Raw genomic sequence first — 16,274 nt, forward strand, 5'->3', positions numbered from 1 at the left:
GGTATACAGTGATCCCTCGATCATCGCGAGGGTTCCGTTCCAGGACCCCTCGCGATGATCGATTTTTCGCGAAGTAGCGGTGCGGAGGTAAAAACACCATCTGCGCATGCGCAGATGGTGTTTTTACTTCCACCGCCGCCCGCCCTTCGCCCGCCATTGCCAGCTCCGCTTCCCAGCTGAGAAGCGGAGGGGGGGGTGTCCCGAAGCGCGCGCACGCTTGCGGACACCCTAGCTCCGCTTCTCAGCTGGGAAGCAGAGCTGGGGTATCCCCGCGCTCGCGCGCGCCGTCTGCCATTGCCAGCTCCGCTTCCCAGCTGAGAAGCAGAGATGGGGGTGTCCCGAAGCGCGCGCACGCTTGCAGACACCCTAGCTCCGCTTCTCAGCTGGGAAGCAGAGCTGGGGTATCCCCGCGCTCGCGCGCGCCGTCCGCCATTGCCAGCTCCGCTTCCCAGCTGAGAAGCAGAGCTGGGGGTGTCCCGAAAGCGCGCGCGCGCTTGCGGACACCCTAGCTCCGCTTCTCAGCTGGGAAGCAGAGCTGGGGTATACCCGCGCTCGCGCGCGCCGTCCGCCATTGCCAGCTCCGCTTCCCAGCTGAGAAGCGGAGCAGCTGCTACGAGGGGCATTTCACCTTCCCTCCCAGGCAAAAAGATGCCGGGGAGAGGGGCACGCCTTCCGCCTGAGAAGTCCGGCCCCATCATCCCAGAATGCCGGCATCTTTTTGCCTGGGAGGGAAAGTGAAACGCCGCTCATAGCAGCTGCTACGCGGGGCATTTCACCTTCCCTCCCAGGCAAAAAGATGCTGGCATTCTGGGATGATGGGGCCGGATCTTTTTGCCTGGGAGGGAAAGTGAAACACCGCTCGTAGCAGCTGCTACGCGGGGCATTTCACCTTCCCTCCCAGGCAAAAAGATGCCGGGGAGAGGGGCACGCCTTCCGCCTGGGAAGTCCGGCCCCATCATCCCAGAATGCCGGCATCTTTTTGCCTGGGAGGGAAAGTGAAACGCCGCTCATAGCAGCTGCTACGCGGGGCATTTCACCTTCCCTCCCAGGCAAAAAGATGCCGGCATTCTGGGATGATGGGGCCGGATCTTTTTGCCTGGGAGGGAAAGTGAAACACCGCTCGTAGCAGCTGCTACGCGGGGCATTTCACCTTCCCTCCCAGGCAAAAAGATGCCGGGGAGAGGGGCACGCCTTCCGCCTGGGAAGTCCGGCCCCATCATCCCAGAATGCCGGAATCTTTTTGCCTTGGAGGGAAAGTGAAACGCTACTCGTAGCAGCTGCTACGAGGGGCATTTCACCTTCCCTCTCAGGCAAAAAGATGCCGGGGAGAGGGGCACGCCTTCCGCCTGGGAAGTCCGGCCCCATCATCCCAGAATGCCGGCATCTTTTTGCCTGGGAGGGAAAGTGAAACGCCACTCGTAGCAGCTGCTACGAGGGGCATTTCACCTTCCCTCTCAGGCAAAAAGATGCCGGGGAGAGGGGCACGCCTTCCGCCTGGGAAGTCCGGCCCCATCATCCCAGAATGCCGGCATCTTTTTGCCTGGGAGGGAAAGTGAAACGCCGCTCATAGCAGCTGCTACGCGGGGCATTTCACCTTCCCTCCCAGGCAAAAAGATGCCGGGGAGAGGGGCACGCCTTCCGCCTGGGAAGTCCGGCCCCATCATCCCAGAATGCCTGCACCTTTTTCCCTGGGAGGGAAAGTGAAACGCCGCTCGTAGCAGCTGCTACGAGTGGCATTTCACCTTCCCTCCCAGGCAAAAAGATGCCGGCATTCTGGGATGATGGGGCCGGATCTTTTTGCCTGGGAGGGAAAGTGAAACGCCGCTCGTAGCAGCTGCTACGCGGGGCATTTCACCTTCCCTCTCAGGCAAAAAGATGCCGGGGAGAGGGGCACGCCTTCCGCCTGGGAAGTCCGGCCCCATCATCCCAGAATGCCGGCACCTTTTTGCCTGGGAGGGAAAGTGAAACGCCCGTATCCAGCAGAAGCGGCGGGATTCAAAGTGCTGCGGTGGGGGGGGCCTGTCAGAACAAGGAGCGAGGGGGCTGCGAAGGGGCGCACGCGGCAGAGCTCCGGCGGAGGAGAGGTGGCGGGGAGAAGCTCTCTCTCCCTCCCCCCCCCCCGGAAAAAAGAAAGCAGCCTCAGCCAAAGACGCCCAGCGAGAAAGAGACCTCCGCGCCGACTTTTCTCGGCTGCTGCCTACGCCCGGCTCTCTTGGCAGGCAGAAGCAACAAGTCCGGCTCGGAGGCCTCTTTCTCGCTGGGCGTCTTTGGCGGGCGGTGGGTGGGACCAGCGGCGCGGAAGCCAGGGCTGTGGCAGCTCGCCCCCCCATCGCACGTATCCAGCAGAAGCGGCGGGATTCAAAGTGCTGCGGTGGGGGGTGTCCCGACAGCGGCGGGTGAACGGGGCGAGCGAACGAGGCGGGGAAACGAGGCGGGGGAACGGGGCGAGCGAACGAGGCGGGGGAACGAGGCGGGGAAATGAGGCGGGTGAACGGGGCGAGCGAACCAGGCGAGGGAACGGGGCGAGCGAACGAGGCGGGGGAACGAGGCGGGTGAACGGGGCGAGTGAACGAGGCGGGGGAACGAGGCGGGGGAACGGGGCGAGCGAACGAGGCGGGGGAACGAGGCGGGGGAACGGGGCGAGCGAACCAGGCGAGCGAACGGGGCGAGCGAACGAGGCGAGCGAACGAGGCGGGGAAACGAGGCGGGTGAACGGGGCGAGTGAATGAGGCGGGTGAACGGGGCGAGTGAACGAGGCGGGGGAACGGGGCGAGCGAACCAGGCGAGGGAACGGGGCGAGCGAACGAGGCGGGGAAACGAGGCGGGTGAACGGGGCGAGTGAACGAGGCGGGGAAACGAGGCGGGGTGAACGGGGCGGGCGAACGGGGCGGGGGAACGAGGCGGGGAAATGAGGCGGGTGAACGGGGCGGGGGAACGGGGCGAGCGAACGAGGCGGGGGAACGGGGCGAGCAAACGAGGCGGGGGAACGGGGCGAGCGAACGGGGCGAGCAAACGAGGCGGGTGAACGAGGCGAGCGAACGAGGCGGGGGAACGAGGCGAGCGAACGAGCCGGGGGAACGAGGCCGGCGAACGAGGCGGGTGAACGGGGCGGGCGAACGAGGCGAGCGAACGAGGCGGGGGAACGAGGGGAGCGGCGGGCGAACGAGGGGAGCGGCGGGCGAACGAGGCGAGCGGCGGGCGTACGAGGCGAGCGGCGGGCGAACGAGGGGAGCGGCGGGGCGAACGAGGCGAGCGGCGGGCGAACGAGGCGAGCGGCGGGCGAACGGGGCAAGCGGCAAACGGTGGGCGGGCATCAGCGGGATCCGAGGTGGCGGGGAAGACCCAGGGAAGGTTCCTTCAGCCGCCTAGCAGCTGATCTGCTCGGCAGCGCAGCACCAGCAAGGAGCCGAAGATCTTCGGCTCCTCGCTGCTGCTGCGCTGCCGAGCAGATCAGCTGCTAGGCGGCCACTCGAGAGCAAGAGGGGAGAGAAAGAGAGAGAAGGAAAGAGAGATGAGAGAGGGAGGAAGAGAGTGTGAGAGAGGAAGAAGCAACATAGAGAAAGAGAGAGAGAAAGAAAGATGAGAAAGGAAGGAAGAGAGTGACCTCATCGGGTGGGAAAAATCGCGATATAGCGTTCGCGAAGATCGAGATGGTCACAATTGCTGAAAAATCGCGATATAGCGTTTCGCGAAGATCGAGATCGCGAAACTCGAGGGATCACTGTACTTCAGTATACTCATTTTAATGCATATAGCAGATGTGGGAAACGTGAAAGGATTTTTATCTTAGTGCCTGTAAAAACATTTTAAATATAGATAGGAATTTGGTGTAGTTCCCTAGGCTACCTAAATTAGCAAACTTAGTAACTCAGCATCTGCTTTACTGCACATTCTTTACAATTATTAGCCTAAGTTAAATCTATCCATAAATGCCTAACCAAGCATCTTTTAATTTTGCAATTAGGTATCAGAGATATGCAGATAAGGCAATGAAGTTTTGAGCCCTAATAGAAAAGCCAAAGAAAATTATAGATTTTTTGCTGTATATATCTCTCAGTTTCAAGTCATGTCTCTAAGGATCACAAGATACTTCACGGTAAAGAAGTATCAGGATACCTTCAAAGACACATCTTGGTTTAAAGATGGAATTAAACAGATAAGAGGTTTAAATAAAACAAATTCAAGTTCTTTTGAAAAAAAAACCCACTTTCTGTTTTCTTGGACCAGTTATTATGTCAGGGTTCCAAATAGCATCCAAAATTAAATCAGAGTCCGAGTCAAAGTATTCATCAAAGTCCTGATAATAGAGCCATGTTGGTACATCTGAGTGAACCCCAAATCTGAAGTCATCCGGGCTTCACTACCAGTTGAAAATTCAAGTCCTTGCCCCCACACCCACAAATCCATCACATTGTCCAATCATCTATTGCCATGCTGGCGGAATCCACCCATCTCCTTCCATGCAGGTGCAGAGACAAAGGATGACCTTGGCTTTCTAGAAAGAATTTGTTATGCCTGCATACTAACAACCTCATACAATCTCCCCTCCCATTTTCCCATAGTAGAAAATGAATAGTAGAATAGTATAAAGTGTGGCAGGGCAAAGATCCCAATGGAAATGGCTTTGGCCTGACATATTGATATAAAGTCATGTGAAAAAGAAATACACCCTCTTTTGAGCGCTATAGTAACAAATCGATGTAATTTGATTCGCTATTTCTGTATTACAAGCATACATCTTGCTTTCTAGAGACACTCAGTATTTGTGAAGATGAGTCAGAGTTGTGAAATACTTTACTGCTTTGTCTTTCCGTACTTAGCACTGTAGAAAAGTTTTCAGTTGCTTTTTAACAATTTTGGTATAGTTGTCATTTGTATGCAGACTTACATTGGAAATATTTTACTGGTTGGTGGTCTGGATGTTTGCCAAATAGATCTCACAATGAAATTACAGGTTATTCTGCAGATTGATTGCTTTTTATAAAAAAAACCCCTGAAATAAAATAAAATATTTGAAAATATTCTGACCTCCAAATATAATAATAACCGTGGCAAAAGAAAGCAAATAGTAATAGGCATTTTGAGTACAATCCCAAAACATCTGGTTCTCTACTTGTATACTATCAGCAGCTTGGAACAGTTTACTTACATTCTGGAATGATATTTTTTAGTACCATCAAACAAAATCTATCACCGGTTCTTGGGAGGGACTTGACAAATGAACATAAATGACCAATCCAGTCTAAACATCTGACTCATTATGCAAACAGCAACAATAACAATATGAAATTGGAAAATATATGTTAGCACTTGCAAGATTGATGGAATGTTACTTTCTCAGGATTTACAGATTATTAAGAATATAAAAGCCAGACATCACACACATGCATCTAGAAAATTATATACAATAGTATATAAATGAAAATGAGATAATGTAATTTGTTGCTGACTATATGAAACTATCTTCTACAGAAATTGATGATCTAACTTGTGAGCTGTTTTTCTGTTTAATCTGATTTTCCCCCATCAAAGTAGAATAGTTTGCCCTGCTTGACTGTGCTTCATTTTGGCTTTAAATATAGTGCCTTATGTGTTATTTTTAATCCCAGCAAAAGTGAGAGTTTTTAAAAGATTGAACTGTTCAACTTAATTTAAAAAAAATATTCTTAGTGTTTAAATGATATGCAAATCCTCTTTAAATCCTTTTCAGTGTATCAGGGTTGAATATCTCAATACTTTGATCTTCTTTTGCACGATAGGGAAGATTTGATATAAACATGATTGTTATTTCTCTTGTAAAAAAATAGAACTAAGATCATTGACAATTTTATGATAATTTTATTTGAAAAATAACTTGGATATTTCCTGGTTCTGTATGTGGTTCTTCTCAGTGATTCTTTTCTGATTATACTTGGGATTTGGGAGATATAATTAGCTAATGTGAAGGCAGCATAGTCTTGTTCTATTGGTGATGCCACTCTTAACTTCCTATCCTTTTCTTTCTTTTATCTCTGTGATAGTGGAGAATGCTGCTTATGTTAGAAATTCATAGAGAAATTGCCCTCTCATTTCCTTTGTTGCCTTTGACCATATTTAAGGGATCACAAAGCATAGGATTTTGTTGGAACAGTTGGCCCAGAAAATTCATGCTAGATTAAAAAAAATATTCCTGTATTTTTTCTTTGTTGCACACATCTCTTTTGGAAATGTATTTGGAAAATGAAGGTGGGGCTCATAAGCAGATACTATATACAGTATATGTAATTTGCTAGCCATTGAAGGCATAAAAGTAAAACAAAACAAATATTTCTAAAGGTACTGTAATGGTACCAGCCACACACAGTAAGATAAAATTATTTACAGGACTGTAGTACTTGTTTAACTAATAGAATTTTTTAAAAAACAGTGTATCACAATCAAGCCAGGTTTTGAATGTAGAAATTTGTTAAGTTACTGAATAATTTAAGAAAGAGGTTTAATGGTAAATGTCTAACTTTAATTAAATCCACATAAGCAAAAGCTTTGAATAAATTTAATAAATATCACTGATGTTACTGAACCACACTAAATGAATATATTGTAGTACAAAGAAATTGGAAACTTCAGCTTTTCTTTTAGATTAAAAACAATATAATGATACCATTGAAGTTGTTAATTGTGTTTTTTAAAGTAAGCTATTTCACTAAGCCACATTTTAAAATTGGCTTTTAAAAATAAAGGATAGCCTAACCTCAGCCCAGATTTGGATTTTATAAGAAACAGTCATTATTCTGAAACAACACAAGATTTTGTGTTTTCCTGGTTATGGCTAGAACTAGTTTAGAAATCTCCACTTCCTTAGAATAATAAGCAAAAGGCAAAGAACTATAGTGGAGAAATGAATAATTACTCCATAAGCGATTGTGAAATTTATTAGTACACAATTCAACAGAAGGAATGCTTTTCACATATTTTTCTCTGGCTTGGTAGTTCTAAATAATGATGATTTAAGTATGATTGGAGTCTTATTATCTCATTTACAGATTGGAAGAACAACCACGGCCATTTTTACTGCATCCTTGTTTGAGAAACTCTGAAGAAGAAGCAAAATTCCTGCAAGCATGCTCTCAGACTCTGGTCTATTATCTTCTGCCCTCAAAGGATGCTCAGTCATTAAGCTTGCGTATAGTCCTAGCAGAGATACTTGCAGCAAAAGGTGAGAGATAAATATCAATGGAAAAGATCTTATTTGATAGTCTCAATCCAAATTCCTATACATTTATTTAACTTCTTTAAGTTAGTGTACACATTGAGCAATTATGTAAAATACTGCATGACAATAATTGATGGCCTAGTCAATTTAAAAATTGTTTTAGTCATTTCCCCCAGAAAACTTTAATTGACTGATCAAGTGATTTAAAGCTTATAGCACCAGTTTTCCAATGTTGTATAGTGATGTTTATAAGAATAAATAGTAAATTTATTTTCAAATCACAATCTGTTATCACAGTTTAAAAAAATGTTGTGAACTCTATTTTTTCTGATTCAATAAGGGCTATTAAGGCTGCAGTCCTGTTCTCACTTCTAGGAACACGCATCATGGAATTCTACTGGCAGTTTCTGAGTACAGTATTGAGTAGAATTGACTTACGTGTTTTAAGAAATAATATTTCTATATTGAAATACTTTATTAAAATGATTGATTCTATCTAATGCTTATTCAGCTCTTGTTTTATTTTTGTTAATTTTAGTACTGAAACCAATGGTAGAACTATTGAGTGATCCAAACTACATCAACCAGATGTTGCTGGTCCAGATGGAATACAGAGAACAGCTGATTGAGCATCACAAGAGAGCTTATACATACGCTCCTTCTTACGAAGAGTTCATCAAGCTTATTAACTGTAACTCAGATATTGAGTTTCTCAAACGATTAAGGTAAATTAATGTTTGTTCCCAGGAAACATAACAACCCCCCTCCCCTCACCTCTGTTGCTTTAACGGAGGTGGATTAAGTGTGTCTAAGTAAAAATTTCAGTATTTATGGCCCTAATGTTGTCATAGCCAGGCCTGGGTAGCTTGCCTATACAGTGTTCCCTCAATTTTTGCAGGTTCGAATTTCGCCGATAGCCTATACCACGGTTTTTCAAAAAATATTAATTAAAAAATACTTCACGTTTTTTTCCCTATACCACAGTTTTTCCCGGCTGATGATGTCATACGTCATTGCCAAACTAATAATTTTTGCAAATAAATAAAAATAATAATTTTTGCAAATAAATAAAAATAATAATTTTTGCAAATAAATAAAAATAATAATTATTGTTAATAAACCATGTTTATAAATATCAGGATCACTAAGTTTCATATTCAATGGTGACCACCAGTAATAATGGTGAGTAAATGGTTGTTAAGGGAATGGGAAATGGTAATTTACAGGTTTAAAGTGTTAAGGGATGGCTTGTGATACTGTCCATAGCCAAAAATGGCGTATTTACTTCCGCATCTCTACTTCGCGGAAATTCAAATTTCACGGGCGGTCTCGGAACGTATCCCCCGCGAAAATTGAGGGAACACTGTATATGGTTTGCATTTCTGCATCCAAATATTTGAAACAACTCATTCTGCTTTCTTGGACATGTTGCTCTTTTGAGCCCAGAAGATAATATAGTTTCTGCTATAACTGAATGTGGGGTTTATTTGAAAACCAAAAATCCTCTATAGCTAAGATCAGGTCCCTTTCAAATTTCAATTCTAATTTTCAGGACTTCAACATTTATCATGTATTGTTGTGTATAGTTGCCATTTCAACAATTTTCATTTGAGTCATGAATTGAACAATGTGTCTTTGATCAGGTAGTTCAGCTGCTTTTGAACATAATTTATTTTAATTTTAAAGAGTTACCTTGGAAAAACTTAGTGGTGCAAGCACTCTTGGTTTTATTCATCCTTGAAATCAGGAACACCATTGATCATTCGTCTTGGAACTGTTGTTGTACGTAACTTAGCAACATCTGGACTGTTGCAGGTCATTTCTCTTTTCCAGTGATAAACTTGCCAGAGTACTTTTTTGAAGCACATGGCAGATGTGGGAAAGAGCAATATAACCTTGGCAGCTCTTATCTCTGAAGATAAACCCCAGAACAGATTTTATTTTAATCTAAAGTTGTACACATGCACATTAGCCAGCTGTTTCATGTAAACTAACACTAGCTGTGGTTACATTATTTAACAACATGAAAACTGCCATTATGCACTGCTTCTATTGATATTTAGAATATACTGACAAATGTTTGTATGGCTTTGATAGATTTCTAAATTATGCCAGAATTCTGGTTAAGGGATTTAATTTTATTTTATACAGGCAGTTTTCATTATCTATCCTATTTTAGCTATTCTATTTTCCCCAACTAGACTCCTGAATTTGACAGAATTTCTAAACTTCTCAAGGTTCTAAAACCCCGCCCACTTTCTGAATCCTCTGTCTCTACTGTTTATATATCAGGTTATGTTTTACGGTTTATTCTATTAAAAAATTCAGTCTTTGATTGTTAACCGGTGATATCTTAGTAGTCTTTTTTCCTAAGCAAAGTAACTTAAAAGAAACCAAGGCAGATGGTGAGCTGTCAATCCAAATGTATAATGTAGGGTTGACTCACTGTTTATGTCCCCTAGAATAAAATTTTCAAACATTTTACAAATGTTCTGATAAAATAATTTGTTTTTTTTAAAAAAAAATGATTACAATTAGTCCTCAACTTATGACCATAATAGAACCTTAAATTTGTAAGGCATGATGCTCATAAGTAGAAGCATCCACGTGACAAGATCTGACTTTATGAATTTTTTGCAGTATTCATTGAGCAAAGCCATACTGTATAATATTTTAGCACTTTTGCCAGAAAGTGGCCAAAAAAATTTAATACCAGCGAAAAAACACACCCACTTTGAAACACTGCAACCAGGTGGAGTGGTTGTCAAGCACACAAAATGCAGTCATGTGACTGTGGAGTGTAAGTGTGTGCAGCTTTTAGAAGTCTAGAACCCGAATGTAAGTCTCCCTTTGTCTTTGAACGGTCACTAAGAGACCAGTTATTAAGCAAAGACTACTTGTGCTTCAGATTATTTTACATGATACCAAACCCTCTTACAGAGCAGAGTTTGCATTTATATTAATAGTCCTACACTTATCAATAGATAAAATTTGAGTCAAGATATCCACTGCAGAACATCCAGTGTCTATTAAATTGAAGTTTTATAATGTTTCTGGGAAGATGGGGAGCATGCTAATGGAAGAGCTGGCAGCAGTTTTGGAAAGTTTGGATGTAGATGAATTGGTGAGATGTGTTAGATTTGAAGTTGGCACTAATGAGAGCATTGATGGAAGCGCACGGTTTTAAGCCTGCATTTGCAGTGCAGTGGGGCACTTTCAGCTTGGAGTTTGGAAGTTGTACAAGCCTTTCCTACTTTCCTTCTCCCAGCCATTCCTGCAGCAAGTGAGCCAGATGGTAAAGAGTGTGGCAGCCATAAAATAAATCCCACTGACTTGAAGGAACCTGAATTTAAATGGAAATCTGAATATTATAAACTATTATGCTAATTGAGTTTTATATAACTTACCGATTCTTAGATGCAGCTTACAAAGCGAAACTACATATTATAATGTGTTTTAAAACTATCAAAGTACGATACTGACATGAGTGATGTATACACACACACAATTGATATTGCATAAAACCAACATCTGACTACTATTCCCTGCAAAGCCCTAGTTTTCATTATCTCTGGCAAATGTAGTACAATGGTACCTCTAACTAAGAACGCCTCTACTTACAAACCTTTCCAGATAAGAACCGGATGTTCAATATTTTTTTTGCCTCTTCTCAAGAACCATTTTCCACTTACAAACCTGAACCTCCGAAACTGTAACTGGAAAAGGCAGGGAGAAGCCTCCGTGGGGCCTCTCTAGGAATCTCCTGGGAGGAAACAGGGCCTCCATCCTCCCTGTGGTTTCCCCAATCGCACACATTATTTGCTTTTACATTGATTCCTATGAGAAAAATAGCTTCTTCTTACAAACCTTTCTACTTAAGAACCCGGTCATGGAACGAATTAAGTTCGTAAGTAGAGGTACTACTGTATTAGGTTTACACAAGATAATATCAGAAACTTGACTTTTTTTCTTTTTGTATTCAGGTATCAGATTATGGTGGAAATAGTTCAAGCAACAACTATCAGCAACATCCCCCAGATAAAACGCCAAAAAGGTAAACCTATTGCTAAATTGTGTTAATGATCATTTGTGTAGAAATGACAGCAATTGATCAATTGTAATTATAAAATTCTATATGACTGGATGGATTTTAAAAGGTGTCCAATTCTATAGGGATCAAACAACTATTTAAAAAATATAAGTCTAAGGATTCTGGAATCTTTTCCTCAAAATAATAAAACGTATTGTGTTCAGATGACATTTCAAACCAGTGAGGGTTTTAAAAGTATTGATTTATTGTGTGGAATCACCAGTTCAATCAGATTCCCACCCAGGAACAGCTTAAGGGCAAGAACAAATATTCTAGAAAGTACTTAAGACAAAATCAAATTAAAAGATGGAAGGAGATCATTGAGCATTTAATAACATTAAAGGAGGATGTGGCTGAAGAATTCAACCTCCCATGTACTACTTGGAAGACACTGAATAGGTTGAGGATTGGAGTGCCTAAGTGTAAAACCAATGTGCTCAACTGGACGCTCTTGGTAGATATAATGCACTGTGTGATTGTGGAGAGATACAGAGCCCAGCCTGTTTGCTGGTATGTTGGCTACTACCAGAATCATGTGCCAGTAATGATCTATTTTTGACCAACAACAAAGCCAAGAAGGTGACTTCATTCTGATACTTTAAAGTTTTATCTGGACACAGAAGACCACTTCACCCACCCACCCTTTTTAAAGTCAGATCCTTGTAATTTTGTTACAGGTAATAAATCACCTTGTGTCCAATTTTACTTTTGTGATCTGTGAAAAATTCCTTAGGTGGGTCCAGTCACACTTCGCCAATAAAGTAATCTATTCATCCATCAGTGATCCTTTACTCATAAAACATTTGTTTAGTGACAGTTCAGTGTTACTGGCTTATGACTATTTTTCACACTCATGGTCACATAGTCAAAATTTGTGCTCTTGGCAACTGGCATGTATTTATAACTTGATATGTCCTAGAGATGCTAACTATTTGCATTTATCTGTGCTCTGGAATATATCATCCTCAGGAGGATTATAGGAGGCCAAATTTGTCTTTGCTTGAGCATCAGGCAAACATGTTTTATTTGCAGCTGAGGAACATTTTTTCAAACTACTACTTTTGTTTGATTACTTTATTTGAGTCAGAATTTTCTGATTTTAGTGTGTTGTAAGATGCTGTTGCAAACCAGCTTTTCTTAAGGTACCAGAAGCATTTTCAAAATAAAGCTTTAATAAAATTAAGTATTTTGTATAAACTATATGATGGTATGTTTTAATGATTTTTTAATTATTTCAGTGCCTACATTTTTTAAATTAAGCATGCTTCTATGGGTATTAATCATTCTAATGTTCTATTGATGTTCATTCTAATGTTCTATTGATGTGTTTTAAGCAATTAAAAACATCCAAAGTCATTGAGCATCAGGCAACAGAGAAGATAATAATAGTAATAATAATAATAATAATATGTAACGATATATCTTTGATGTCATGTTTTAAAAGATTTAGGTCCAGTTAAGTATATCATGTTCATTATAAGAACAATGAAGTATATGCAACAGCAAAGAAACCACTTTCTTTTCTCATAATCTTTAATAAGAGTTGCATATTCCAGTTCTGCTTCTATAACTTTGTTGCTACTTTATGTAGGTTCTGTGCCTTAGTTGTAAATTAATATATGAGTTTATTTATTAAAACATCGAAATAAAAAACAGAAGCTGCAGAAATTGGCAGCTGAAAATAAATGTCTGTCTCATCTGATAGTTGTGTGCTTTATTTCATTTTTTAAAAAATAATATAAAATTAACATTTAAGTTCTTGAGGTTTGGATGGTAAAATAATTATTTGGTCAATTCTGGGCCTTTTTTGTTTTGAACATTTTTTAAATGGCCAATTTTATGTCCTTCCTAGAAAAAAGCTATTGAAATAGTGAAACAGAACAATTTCTCTCCTGATAGCTGTTGTTTTGTAAATGAGAGCATACACTGATGAAATCTTTATTATATTGCTGCACATCTGCATCACTAGGTTTCCAGAAAAATACTTTAACCTGTCTCTTTCTGCTGAATTTTAGAAATATGCTTCCAAAAGCTTTTTTTGGAAGAAAAACTCATAGGCTTACTGTGAACAGATTGGATCCTCTGTTATTTTCCTTCCACAAAGTATCTGAATAGACAGATAAGGAGAGAAAGACTTAATAGAGGAAGACTATGGTACATTGTGGTCCCATTTCTATCAGGCAGATCACACATCAAGAAGGTTACCACATTGAAGTCTCAGTGATCTCCCAGATATTTTGCTTTGGATACTTCCTGGCTGAAGTTTTGATCAAATTCCTATCTTGATCAAATTCGCAAGTAGAATTCTATTGCAACTTTATTTTTTTCTAGAAGAGAATTTCATTTTTTTCTAGGGCAAACAAACTCCTACAGCATATTTCACCATAAGGGCTACGAAAGGTTAATGCAGAGGGTTTTAAAGGACGCAGCTATTCCATATCCTATATGCAAAAGTCAGCCTGTCCAAAGATATAGATAGTGTATTTGAAATGATTGATACCTTTCATTCAAGGAAATAAAACTAATTGGGTATAATATAATCCCAAAATTAGTGTTTTGGGGTTCCCTCCATATTTCCATTGATCATTTATTTCAATGGATAAAAAACTATGGAAGAAAAACGTCACTGATACAATATAAATGTAGGCACTTTTTTTTTATTTGTTTGTTTGCTTGTTTGTCATACAAGTATAGTATTGTAGTATGTTTTAACATAACATAAATATAAAGTAGAGATAGAAAGGATAACAAAGAAAATAGGACAGGGATGGTAGGTACAAAGGTGCAATTATGTACACACCTTACAGACCTCTTAGAAAAGGGGAGAGGTCTGTTGTAGATAGTGGAAGGTTGAAGATTTTGGGATTGGGAAAAGAAACAATAGAGTCCGGTAGTGAATTCCAGGCGTTGACCACTTTATTGCTGAAATCGCATTTTCTGCAGTCTAATTTAGAGTGATTTACATTTAGTTTGTATCTATAGTGTGCTCTTGTATTGTGGTTAAAGGTAAAGTAGTCGCTAACAGGGAGTACATTATGATGTGTGATTTTATGAACAACAGTTAAATCAGTTCAGAGGTGGTCTAGCTGTGAATTTTCTAAACGTAGTAATTGAAGTCTGGCATCTCTGATCTCATTATATCTTTGGAACTCAAATACAGGATAGGTTCAAAATAACTAATCTCATCCTAATTCCTCATGTTGTACTGAAACAGCTTGTATAACTTTAATGCTGTTATGCTATGCCTTGGCCCCTTGCTATACATCACTTAGCAGAGTGGCTTTAAAATATGTCAGAACTAATTATGTTGACAAAACTAGCTGAAATGCTTTGAGATATACTTTCTTTTATGGCTGCTGAACGACGTTGCTGTTTTGGATGCAGGGTAAAATAGAGGTTAATCCACTTTGTGTCTGCAGGGAGTTGGGTGTTATTTCAGTGGTCTTGGTGGGAGTGGGTCTTAAATGGATGGCTCACTTCTTTCAACATTCCAGCTACCCAAAGGTCTAACAGGGACTGATGATAATCCCCCAGGAAAAACAGCAAGACTCTAATCCTTTCATAAGTGGCACTACCGATTAAACATGATTAGCAGTAATTCTGATATGAGATCACCACAGATAGTCATGCTGCGTTCTTGGCATTTTCTGGGCTTTGATTTTCTGCAGATGTTTGATTACCCACCTAGATAATATAATGGGAAACAGGCATGGGAGATGATACACTGATTGATATGGTGATGTTATCTAGCGGGGTAATAAAATATCCATATGAACAACCAAGTTTAGGTAATAATAAGAGCCCAGTTGTTCATCACTGAGCCACATATATTCTCTACTGTTGGATCTACATCTATGTTGGAGTTACAATATGTTTCAGTCATTTAAAAAAAATGAATATGTATGAATGATACTTCACCAGAAATATGTATGTATGTATATTCATATTCACCATGAATATGTATGAAAGATACTTCACCAGAAGAGCCCTTCACTCCTCCACTCAAAACAGAATATCCTACGAAAATAGACTAACAATACTGGGTCTAGAAAGCTTAGAACTACGATGCCTAAAACACGATGCTGCAACATCCTGCCTGTCAATGACTACTTCAGCTTCAACCGCAACAACACAAGAGCACGCAACAGGTTCAAATGTAATGTTAACCGCTCCAAACTTGACTGTAAAAAATATGACTTTAACAATCAAGTTGTCGAAGCGTGGAACTCATTACCGGACTCAGTAGTGTCAACTCCTAACCCCCAACATTTTTCCCTCAGGCTATCCACAATTGACCTCTCCAGGTTCCTAAGAGGTCAGTAAGGGGCGTACATAAGTGCACCAGTGTGCCTTTCGTCCCCTGTCCAATTGTCTCTCCTTTATCTCATATATCTTTTCTTCCTTTCATATATCTTCTCCTCTATTTTTATATCTTTTCTTCTATCCTTTTCTTTATATATATTACTACATGTCTATTCTCTTCAATATGTATTGTGTATTGGACAAATAAACAAACAAACAAACAAATAAATGATAGTTGAATTATTTTTCCTTCCGTCATGAATCAAAAAGACTCTGACTCTAGCTTACTAAAATATTTTCTTTTACAATCTGAAAGAATAATATACAAAAGTTGAAAGGATGAGGAAGAAAAAAGGTAAGTACAGCCAGTATGTTCCTGCTGTTTCTACAGCAACCAGTTGTTCAGAGTTGAAATATGGGTAGAGGCAGGTGCATCTTTTCCTTCTGCCCTTCAGAACCTTGATTATTCTTTGGTCCAGCATTGCTATTACACATTTTCTCTGAAGTATCCTTTTGGGCTTATATATCCCCCACCTCCTTTTCCCCCCCAAAGAGAGAGAAAGCTACAAATCCTCTTCCCTGCAAAATGGTTGCAGATTCAGATGTCCCCCCCCCTTCCCCTATATCCTAAATATTGTGCCAGAAATGGCCACTTGGTAGAAGGCTGATACCCAATCTTTATTGAACTTT

The 16,274-nt window shown here is 41.3% G+C and overlaps 1 protein-coding gene across 1 annotated transcript in view; it reads left to right on the plus strand.

Moving 5' to 3' along the window:
• SNX25 (sorting nexin 25) overlaps positions 1-16,274 on the plus strand; it is a 61,422-nt gene that overhangs the window by 16,487 nt on the left and 28,661 nt on the right. Inside the window, exons 4-6 of the mRNA XM_070757548.1 lie at positions 7,023-7,195; positions 7,731-7,917; positions 11,176-11,246. Coding sequence (XP_070613649.1) covers positions 7,023-7,195; positions 7,731-7,917; positions 11,176-11,246 — 431 coding nt within the window. The remainder of the gene's footprint in view (positions 1-7,022; positions 7,196-7,730; positions 7,918-11,175; positions 11,247-16,274) is intronic.

This window comes from Erythrolamprus reginae, chromosome 7 (genome assembly GCF_031021105.1).
Source record: "Erythrolamprus reginae isolate rEryReg1 chromosome 7, rEryReg1.hap1, whole genome shotgun sequence".
Classification (NCBI taxonomy): Eukaryota; Metazoa; Chordata; class Lepidosauria; order Squamata; family Dipsadidae; genus Erythrolamprus; species Erythrolamprus reginae.